Source organism: Suricata suricatta, chromosome 2 (assembly GCF_006229205.1).
Source record: "Suricata suricatta isolate VVHF042 chromosome 2, meerkat_22Aug2017_6uvM2_HiC, whole genome shotgun sequence".
Taxonomy (NCBI): Eukaryota; Metazoa; Chordata; class Mammalia; order Carnivora; family Herpestidae; genus Suricata; species Suricata suricatta.
Window position 1 is genome coordinate 134,199,787 of NC_043701.1, and position 11,665 is coordinate 134,211,451.

At 38.6% G+C, this 11,665-nt stretch overlaps 2 protein-coding genes across 6 annotated transcripts in view; both read right to left on the bottom strand.

Annotated features, from left to right (window-relative positions):
- The window catches only part of MICU1 (mitochondrial calcium uptake 1), a 237,074-nt gene that overhangs the window by 163,119 nt on the left and 62,290 nt on the right, over window positions 1-11,665 (bottom strand). For all 5 annotated transcript variants that reach the window (XM_029931893.1, XM_029931890.1, XM_029931889.1 and 2 more), the window contains exon 3: window positions 5,050-5,224. In XM_029931893.1, the coding sequence (XP_029787753.1) occupies window positions 5,050-5,224 (175 nt within the window). The remainder of the gene's footprint in view (window positions 1-5,049; window positions 5,225-11,665) is intronic.
- On the bottom strand, window positions 757-2,468 carry LOC115285527 (39S ribosomal protein L37, mitochondrial-like). The gene is given in 2 exon segments (XM_029931894.1): window positions 757-1,658; window positions 1,661-2,468. Coding segments are annotated over 2 exon segments (1,251 nt in total). The 3' UTR covers window positions 757-1,215.

Below are 11,665 nucleotides of genomic sequence, written 5' to 3' on the forward strand. Positions count from 1 at the left end.
GCAGGCTCCAGGCTGTGAGATGTCAGCACAGAGCCCGATAAATGTTATGACTTAATCATTTTACCACCATAAAGGAAAAAATTGGAAGAAAATAAAAGAGACCCTAGGAGGTTAGGAGAAGAACACAGGAGAAAAACTGGAACAGGTATGTATGCCTACATGGCTCAGTCAGTTGAGCATCTGAATCTTGATTTCGGCCTTAGATCATGATCCCAGAGTTGTGGGATCAAGCTCCACACTGGCTGTGGAGCATGCTTAGGATTCTCTCTTTTTCTCTCCCCTGCTTGCATTCTTTCTCTCTAATGAAATAAAAAATATGTAACAGAACAGCTACAAGATACGCAGTATAGGTTGTGAGGATCCAAGATACACTTAAGAAGAGTTCCAAAAGGAAATAAACGACGCTGAAGCAATAGTGAGGAAGTACGTGAGAATTTTTCAGAATTCAGGACTTAAAGTTCCTGATAAATTAAACAATTTTAAATTAAAAATAAATCAAATGAAGCTAGATAAAAGAATATAAGTATTAAATAAAAGAAAGGCTTGTATAAATATAGCATAAACTGAGTAACAGCTCTTTGCACCTGAGAATTTTTTAAATTAAAAATGACACACACAAAACCACTTGGCCATGCATGGCATTAATAAATCACAAACTAAGGACAATGGTTTACCTCTGAAGAAGAAAAAAAAATGGGATTGGGGAAAGTATACAGCAATGTTTTTTTTTTATTTTTATTTATTTATTTATTTTTACAATGAATACTTTATTCAGATTTCCTGCAATCATGGAACGTGCCCACAATCGAGGGGTCCCATAAGAGCCCACGAGTGTCAGAGAGCACCTTTTACATGACAGATGGTACATATCATCTACAGTCTGCAGAACAAGGGAGGTCACATTATCCTCAAGTTTCAGGTGAAGAAAGTGAAACTCAAAAGAGATGAAGACTGTTCTCTAAAGCTCAGCTGGGCAGAGCTGGGTCAGGCTCCCAGGCCCGCACCTGTGTGGCACGCTGCCTACACGCAGCCACAGGCGCCCCTCGGAACAGCACCCCACACCAGCCGCAGGCTCTGGGGCCCCGCAAGGGCTCTTTATTGGCAACCAAACTGAAGGGCCCAGGAAGCACTAAGGCTCGGGGCAGGCACTGCCCTGGACACAGGGTCTTCCACAGGAGGGGGCAAGGGGGCCTTCAGACCTGAGTGTGCCTTGGCTCACACGGCACCGTGCAAATACAGAGCTAAGAACTTCCTGAATGTCTCTGGCTGGAAACCAGTCGGCCCAACAGGTTCCACAACCACCTTCTTTTTGATCACCGGGCGATACCAAAAATGCTTCTAGAGGAGCTGGTCAGAGTCCACCCAGACCAGATTCTTGACACCCTCGTCAGAGGCCAGGTCTGTGGTGTTCAGCTGCAACACCAGGAACTGGAAGACGCGTCCATCGGTGCCCACGCTCTGCGCAACTACCGGCTGCTCCAAAACTTTAGGGTCACTCCCGTAGAGGCGCCGGGCCTGAACCAGCGCATTGCCAAAGGCAAACAGGATCATTTGGGCCCGCAGCTGATCTGGTTGGAAGCGGTGTGGCCGTAAACTGGCTGTCTCCAGGAAATACAAGGTGTGGGGATGCGGGTAAGGATAACCCTCCTGGAATCCTTCACATCATAAACGTTGCATTCCTGAAGATTGATAGTGGGGGATATGGGATAGAAAGTCTCAAGAACGTGATTCTTAGTAGCTTCAACGTCCTCCCTGGAGGCGACGGCAGGCAGCGGACCCTTGCTGTTCAGACGGGCTCCGCTCGAACCACGGACCTGAAGGAGAAAAGACTCTCGATTCCAGGTGGTGGATAACGTGTAGTTTTGGGCACAGATCCGCCTGACCAGAGAGGGGTGCTTGAGAATCTGGGATTTACACAGCTGTATCAGACTGTCCACAATGACGGGGCAGTAGGTCTCTCCCTTGGGGGTGTCTTCCATGGAGTGCCAGAGACGGGCATGAGAGATCACGTTCAGGAGGCGTTCATCTTGGTTCTCTATGTGGTTCTTTGGATCAACAAGGCTAAGCACGGGAAGGCCTTCTATTAACTTGGCCTTGGTGAGCCAGAGGGCCTGCTTTACACCCTCGAGGAGGCGGCAACGCTGGTGGAAGACATAGCAGGCCTGATCCTTGTACAGCGGATGCTCGTGAATCGGGGTCGGGCGGCGGAACTTTGGGTGCGTCCAGCCAGGCTCCCGGGGCGTGAAGACCAGCCGCGCCAGCCGCGGCATGAAGTGCATCTTCCCCGCGTAGGTGATGGGCTCCAGCCCAGGGATCTCGTACACCCTGTCCAGGGGAGGAGGCGCGGGCTTCCGCGTGGAGCGCACGCCCCATTCGTACGCCCCGCGTCTCGGGATGCCGCAGCCCCCAAGACCGAGTGGCACAGGGAGAACCAGCGCACGCCTTGCGGTCCCCTACGCCAACGCCATCCAGACTTAGTTCTTTCAAGACCTCCACCTGGACGCTGCCATATTCCCGCGCGCAAGGCCTGCTGGACAATATTTTTTTTAAGTTTATTTATTTCTGAGAGATAGAAAGAGCACGTGCAAGCAAGGGAGACACAGAGAGAAAGGGAGACAGAGAATCCCAAGCAGGCTCTCCACTATCGGTGCAGAGCCCAACGTAAGTGTAGAGCCCAGCTCGAATCAACAAACTGTGAGATCATGACCTGGACCAAAATCAGCAGTCAGACACGTAACTGCTGTGCCACCAAGATGCTCCAGCAATCTATTTTTTGTATTCATTTTGTTTCTTAAAAAAAAGGAAAAAAATTGAAGCAAAGAGAGTTACATGTTAAAACTTGACAAAAATGAGTGATGGATACATCATTCTTTCTACTTGATGTATGACACAAAAATCAAGAGAATATAAAAGATCAAAACCAAAAAGTTTAAGTGAAAAGTAAGGATGTCAAGGAGAGCCTGTGGAGAATCAAGCAGTTTGGTATTGCAGGGAAAGAATGTGAATGGAAAAAAATCCACCAAAACCCAAAAAAACAAAAACAAAAAAAACCTCACAAAACAAAACAAAAATGCTCAAAAGTGGAATTTATTATTTTATTAAAGATGGAAAAATCTTTAACATGTCCATGGAAACTATGTAAAATATGAAAAGACAAAGAGCAGCTGAGAAAAAAGGCAGAGGAAAAAATAAGTGTTGAAACAGGTTGTTAGGAAAACAGGGTAACACTTGGAATGGTTATCCCTAAATAGGGAAAAGAGAGCTCTTCCACTAAGACTTTATAATTATTTTTGAAATAATTATTTCAGAGAGAGATTAGAAAAGTTTTATAGCCATGGGAGTTAGAAATTAAGTAAATTACAATGATCAAGCTTTCATTTTTATCTGGGAAGTACGACATATGGTCATTGCTGAGCAGAAAGCAGGAGAAGAAAATGGAAAGCTCAAAAATAAATGCTTATTTGGATAATTTTTGCTCTATTTTGTAAAATGGAAAGTTTGATTTTATAAATGAAACTGCTGGCATAAAGTGAGTCTGAACTTTCTTCTAATTCACTCAGGGCAAAAGATTAAATAAATGTATCATTGTGGAAACACGCATAGTTGAAACTTAATTTGTAATACATAATTTTTGTTCAGATTCACCTCAACCAGAAATCGATTTGAGGGCCCCTGGGTGGCTCAATTGATTAAGTGTCCACCTTAATCATGATCTCATGATTCATGAGTTTGAGCCTCGCATGGGGCTCTGTGCTGACAGCTCAGAGCCTGGAGCCTGCTTCAGATTCTGTGTCTCCCTTTCTCTCTGCCCCTCCCCCACTCATGTTCTACCTCTCACTCAAAAATAAAACATCTAAAAAATTTTCTTTAAAAAAATTTTTTTAATGTTTTATTTATTTTTGAGAGAGAGAAAGAGAGAGAGACAGCATGAGCAGGGGAGGGTCAGAGAGAGAGGGAGACACAGAATCTGAAGACAAGCTCCAGGCTCTGAGCTGTCAGCATGCAACCTGATGCAGGGCTCGAACCCACAAACCGCAAGATCATGACCTGAGCTGAAGATGGATGCTCAAACAACTGAACAACCCAGGTACCCCTAAAAATTTTTCTTAAGAAAATGGATTTGAGAAATGAAAAAGCCTATTTATTTATTTATTTGTGAGTCAGTGAGCACAAGCAGGACAGGGGCAGAAAGAGAGGGAGAGAGAATCTGAAGCAGGTTTCATACCCAGCACAGTAGGGCTGTATGTGGGGCTTGACTTCACCAATGTGAGATCATGACCTGAGCTGAAATCAAGAATCAGACACTTAACTGACTGAGCCACCAGGGCATCCCAGGGAAATGAAAAGGCATATTTAATAACTTCATCCAAACAAATATACAGAAGATCCAAATCTCTAAAAGGAACTCTTCTTGCAAATACACACCATACACATGCAACACACAAATAACTCAAATTATCTTGTATTTATTAGCTACATTTTAACAAGTGAAGGCAACTCCTAAATTTCAATGTTGTCTAAGAAATCCATCATTTTGAATTTTCATCACTCACGTCTGTGGAATTCAAATGTTCAATATCAAAGGCATTACTATACCGGAATTGAAATCTTTCTGAGGTAGAGCTCTGTAACAGCAGGTTGTGTTAAAAATATAAAATGTTGAAGTCATTGAAAGCTTGTAATATCATCAAGATTAGTTCAATTTTTGGAAATATTTGTATATATATCTGCCTTTCCAATTTAGCATCCTCAATTAGGCGTTCCAAAGACTCAATATATACTAGAGCATTTAGCATTTGAAAGATCTGTAAAGTATGAACCAACTTAGGTAGTTAAAAAAGGGAAAGTATATGCAAATCCTGAGTACCAATCCTAGATCTTTCCACTACCACCACTAACTTCACATTTCAAGATTACATTTTCCTTAGAACATGACAGCAAATAGCAAATATGAGCCATCTAAAATAAATGATAAAAGAGGCTCAATGGCATTATTCTAATTTACAATTAACTACAGTTCTGATTAACTTATAAGATTGTGTTCCATACTTTTCTGTCTCTGAATCCAGAACGTTTCTTCTTTTTCTCTTCTGGATGAGGCTCAAGGCAAACACCTGCAGCCTTTTTCTCGTGGTTACAAACTTCTCCTTCATCTTTCTTCTTCCCTTTATCACCAACTTCACTCTTGTGGTTGTTTACAGATGGGGGAGATTCTGCAAGGGCCCTAGATACGCAAAAAAATAAATTTGCATTAATCCAGAAATAAATATTTTCAGGTTGTAGCAGGGCAACAACAATGAAATTTGTGAAAAGGTCTACATGAAGAGGTTCCTCAAAAAGTTGAAAACAGAACTATCATATGACCCAGCAATCCCACTTCTGGTTATATGTCCCAAAGAACTGAAAGCAGAGTCATGAAGAGATATTTGCACACTCATGTTAACAGCAGCATTACTCACAACAGCTAAAATGTTTGAAGCAACTGGGATGTCCATCACAGATGAGTGGATAGAGATAAAGTGGTACACACATGCACGAGAAAAACATTCAGCTATAAAATGAAGGGGATAATACCAAAAGCACAGGCAACAAAAAGCAAAGAGACAAGCAGTTTTGTGCGAAACTACAAAGTTTCACTACAGTGAAAGAAACAATCAACAAAATGAAAAGGCAACCTATGGAATGGGAGAAAATAGCTGCAAACCATATATTTAATAGAGGGCCAATATTCAAAATAGAGAGAACTCTTTAAACATAACAGCAATAATAATAATAATAATAATCTGATTAGAAAAGGAGCAAAGGAAGTGAAGAGACATTTCTCAAAAGAAGATACATAAGTGGCTAACATATACATGAAAAATGTGCTCAACATCAATAATCGTCAGGGAAATGCAAATTAAATCTGCAATGAGATATCACCTCACACCTGGTAGGATGACTTTGATAAAAAAAAAAAAAAAAAGATAACAACCGTAGGTGATGTGGGGAAAAGGGATCCCTGGTACTCTGCTGGTCAGAGTGTAAATTCATACAACAACTATGGAAAACAGAATGGAAGATCCTCAAAAAAACAAACAATAGAACTGCCAAATGATTCAGGAATCCCACTTTGGGTATATATCCAAGGAAATGAAATCGGAATCCTAACATCTATATTCCCATGTTCACCAAAGCATTATTCAGAGTAGCCAAGGCATGGAAGCAACCTAATGTCTATTAGTCAACAAATATATAAAATGTGGGGGCATCTGGCTAGCTCAGTTGGTGGAGCATGTAACTCTTGATCTCTGGGTTATAAGCTCAAGTCCCACATTGGGTGTAGAGATTACTTTTAAAAATCTTAAAAACAAACAAACCCAGAAATAAATAAAATGCAAATGTGTGTATCTCCCACCCACAGGAATACTATTCCTGCATCAAGAAAAGGAAAGAAACCTTGCCATCTGTGACAACAGAGATGAACCTAGAGGGCATTATGCTAAGTGAACTACACCAAAAAGAGAAGAACAAGTACTGTATTATACCACTTAGATTACAAATATAAAAGAGTCAAACTCATAGAGGCAGAGAATGGAATGGTACTTTTCACGGGCTGGGGGAGGAGAAATGGGGATATACTAGTCAAAGAGTGCAAATGTTTAGTTACACAGAGTAAATAAGTCTTAGAGATCTACTGAACAACACAGTGCCTATAGTAAACAAATCTGTATTGTATACATAGACCGTTGCTAAGAGTGATCTTATGTTAAATGTTTTATCACTAAAGCAACCTACAATAATAACAAATTAGAGGGTGGGAGAAACTTCTAAAGGTGATGGGCAGGTTTACGGCATACACTGTACTGATGGTTCACAGGTATATACTTATCTACAACTCAAGTTGTATGTATTAGTTTCGCACAACTTTTTGTATGTCAAAATAAATATTTTTAAGTAACTCAGAAAAAAAACTAAAAAGGAAAGTATATCATATCACATGCTACAACATGGTTGAACATTGAGGACATTATGCTAAGTGCAATGAACCAAAAAGACAAATACTGCATTATGATCCCACTTACATGAGGTATCTAACAGAATCTATTTCACAGAGACAGAACATAGAATGATGTGACCAGGGGCTGCAGGGAGGGGGAACAGAGGTATTTAAAGGGTAAAGAATTTTAGTTTTGCAAGATGAAAAAGTTGTAAAGATCTCTTTAGCAACAGCGTAAATATACTTAACACTACTTACCTGTACACGTAAAAATAATTGGGATAATAAATTTTTTTAAACACAAGAAAAAGAATTGAAAGAATAAGTGTGAGGCCAAAGGAATCAAAAATTGGTATTGAAATTAAAACATGTACATAAAAATATTCTACAGGAAGACAAAAATCTAATGAGCTTACCAAGTTAATTCAATTATTAATAGCAAGAAAAAAACCCTGAACGTACAGGAGAAGCCCCTCTAGCTGGTTAGAATTTGAAACTGACAATCTATTCTATCAAGATTTTTCCTAACTTCTTCATCCAAAATAATGAGTCTATTCTTTCAAACCGCTACATGATTTTTGTGACCAAACCATATCATAATTTATGTTACTTTTGTATTCCCAGAATCTGTCTTGCTCTTTAACTATTAGGGGGAGTCAAATGACTTAAACTGTCAAATATTAGCACTGTCATATGGTTCAACATAATAGGTAAGAACATTAAGAGAATGACTGTCCAAAAAAAGGAAGGAAATAATAAAGATTAGAGTAGAAATACACAAAATAGAAACTAAAAAAACAATAGAACACATCAATGAAATCAGAAGTTGGTTCTTTGGGAAGATCAATAAGATTGATAAACCTTTAGCCAGATTTATCAAAAGAGAGGGAGAGAGAGAAAGAGGATGTGAGAGAGAGGAAGAGAGAAAGAGAGAGAAAGAGAGGACTCACAGAAACACAATCAGAAATTAATGAAGAGAAATAATAACTGACACCATGTATGCATAAAGGATTATAGGAAGACATTATGAAAAATTATGTGCCAACAGGGGTGCCTGAGTGGCTTTGTCAGTTAAGCATCTGACTCTTGGTTTTGGTTCAGGTCATGATCTCACAGTTTGTGAGTTCAAGCCCTTCATCGGACTCTACACTGACAGTGTGGAGCCTGCTTGGGATTCTCTCTCTCTTCCTCTCTCTCTGCCCCTCCGCTGCTTCTGCTCTCTCTCTGTTTCTCCCAAAATAAATAAATAAACTTAAAAAAAATTATGTGCCAACAAATTGGACAACCTAGAACAAATGGACAAATTCCTAGAAACATATAACCTCCCAAAACTGAATCAGTTAGAAAAAGAAGTTTGAACAGATCAATTACCAGCAATGAAATTAAATAGGTAATCATAAACTCCCAACCAACAAAAATCCAAGTCCAGATGACCTCACAGTTTAATTCTATCAAACATTTAAAGAAGAGTTAATGCCTATTCTTCTCTTCAAAACATTCCAAAAATAGAAAAGGAAAGCTTCCAAATATATTATGAGGCTGGCGTTACCATGATACCAAAACCAGATTAAAACACTATAAAAAAAGAGAACTACAGGCCATTATCTATGATGAACATAGAGGCAAAAATCCTCAACAAATATTAGCAAATCAAATCCAACAATACATTAAAAATATCATTCATCACAATTAAGTGGGATTTTTTTCCTGATATGCAAGGATGGTTCAATATTCACAAATCAATCAATGTGAAATATCTCATTGAAAAAAGGATAAACCATATCATTTCAATAGATGCAAAAATAAAAGGCATGTGACAAAATATAACATCAATTCGTGATAAAAATCCTCAAGAAAGCATGTGTAGAGGGAACATATCTCAATATAATAAAGGCCACATACAAAAAACCACAGCTACCATCATATTTAATAGTAAAAACCTGAGAGCTTTTCCCCTAAGATTAGGAACAAGGCAAGGATTCCACCCTCACCACTTTTATTAAATATAGTACTAGAAATCCTAGCTACAGCAATCACAGAAATAAAAGAAATAAAAGGAATCCAAACTAGTAATGAAGAAGTAAAACTTTCATTATTTGCAGATGACAATATACAACATACAGAAAACTCTGAAGATTCCACCAAAAAACTACTAGAGCTGATAAATGTATTCAGTAAGGTTGCAAGATATAAAATCAATATATAGAAACCTGTTGCATTTTCATACAAAATATACTCATACAATATCCTCATACAGTATATTCTCATACAATATACAGAAACCTGTTGCATACACTCATAATAAAGTAGCTGAAAAAGAAATTAAGAAAATAATCCCATTTATCATTGCACCAAAAATAATAAAATACCTTGGAATAAACTTAACTAAGGAGGTGAAAGATCCGTACTGTGAAAACTATAAAACACAGATGAAAGAAACTGAAGATAAAACAAATGGAAAGACAGTGATGTCCGTGATGGGGAGAACAAATATTATTAAAACATTCATACTATCCAAAATTATCTACAGATTTAATACAATTCCTATCACAATACAAACTGTACTTTTCACAGAACTTGAACAAACAGTTCTAAAATCTGCGTGGAATCACAAAACACCCCAAATAGCCAAAGCAATCTTGAAAAAGAACAAAATTGGAGGTATCATAATCCCAGATTCCAAGATAAACTACAAAGCTGTAGTACTCCAAACAGCATAGTACTGGTACAAAAAGAGACACACAGATCAACAGAATAGAGAGCTCAGAAACAAACCCATGATTATATGGTCAATTAATTTACAACTAAAGAGGCAAGAATATGCAATGGGAGAAAAGACAGTCTCTTCAACAAATGGTGTTGGGAAAACTAGACAGTTACATGCAGAAGAATGACACTAAAGCATTTATATTACACATAAAAAATAAACTCAAAATAGATTAAAGACCTAAATGTGAGATAGGATAGCATAAAAATCCTAGAAGAGAACACAGGCAATAATTTCTTTGACATTAGCTATAGAAACATTTTTCTATATGCCCTTCTGAGGCAAGGCAAATAAAAACAAACAAACAAAAACAAAACAACAACAAAAGTCGAACAACTACTGATACTATATCAAAATAAAAAGCTTCTGCATAGCAATGGAAAGAGTCAACAAAACAAAAAGACAATCAATCTACTGAATGGGAGAAAATATTCACAAATGATATATCTGCTGAGGGGTTAGTGTCCAAAGTATATAAGACTTCTACAAATCAACACCAAAAACAAACCAAAAAAACCAAGTGATCTAATTAAAAATGGGCAGAAGAGGGGGTGCCTGGGTGACTCAATCTGTTAAGCATCTGACTTTGGTTCAGGTCATGATCTTACAGTTCGTGAGTTTGAGCTCCGCATCAGGCTCCGTGCTGACAGCTCAGAGCCTGAGCTGCTTCAGATTCGGTGTCTCTCTCTGACTCTCTACCTCTCCCCAGCTCATGCACTCACTCTTTCTCTCTCAAAACTAAATGAACATAAATAAAAAAATATTTTTAATGGGCAGAAGACATAAACATTTCTCCAAAGAAGACATACAAATAACCAATAGTCCCATGAAAAGATACTCAACATCACTAATCATCAAGGAGACATCAGTCAAAAGTGCAATGAGTATCACCTGACACCTGTCAGAATGGTTAAAATCAAAAACACAAAAAACAATGTGTGGAAAATAAAAAACCCTTGTGTACTCCTGGGAATGCAAACTGGTGCAGTCACTGTGGAAACAGTATGGACGTTCCTTAAAAAGTTAAAAAAAAAAAAAAAGCATTATGCTATGATCTAATAATTTCACTATTGAATATTTATGCAAAGAATATGAAAAACTAATCCAAAAAATAGATGCACCCCTATGTTTACTGAGGTATTACTTGCAACAGGCAAAATATGGAAGCAACCCAAGTGTCCATCTATAGATGAATGGATAAGGAACATATGGTATCCACAGACAATGGAATATTGCTCACCAATACAAAAGAATAAAATGTTAGCATTTGCAACAATGTATGTGTATCTAGAGGGTATACTGCTAAGTCAAATAAGTCAGAGAAAGACAAATACCAGATGATCTAATTCATACATGGAATTTAAGAAACAAAACAAGTGAACACAGGAAGAAAGACAAATAACAACAACAAATAAACTGACTCTTAAATACAGAGAACTGGTGGTTGCCAGAACTGGTGGTTGCCAGAATACAGGGAACAGGCAAAATAGGTAAAGGGGATTAAGAGTACACTCATCATGACAAGCACTGAATAACACAGAATTGTTGAATCACTATATTGTACACATGAAAGTAATATAACACTGTACGTTAATTATACTGGAATAATAAATAAGTAACAGGGTGCCTGGGTAGCTCAGTCAGTTAGTTAAGTATCTGACTCTTGATTTCAGTTCGGGTCATGATCCTAGGGTCATGGGATCCAGCCCCACGTTGGGCTCCACACTGAGCATGGAGCTTGCTTAAGATTCTCTCTCTCGACAGAAATGCTGATGCATAGGAGCACATGTACCCCAATGTTCATAGCAGCAATGTCAACAATAGCCAAAACATGGAAGGAGCCTAAATGTCCATCACCTGACGAATGGATCAAGAAGATGTGGTATATATTCACGATGGAGTACTACATGGCAATGAGA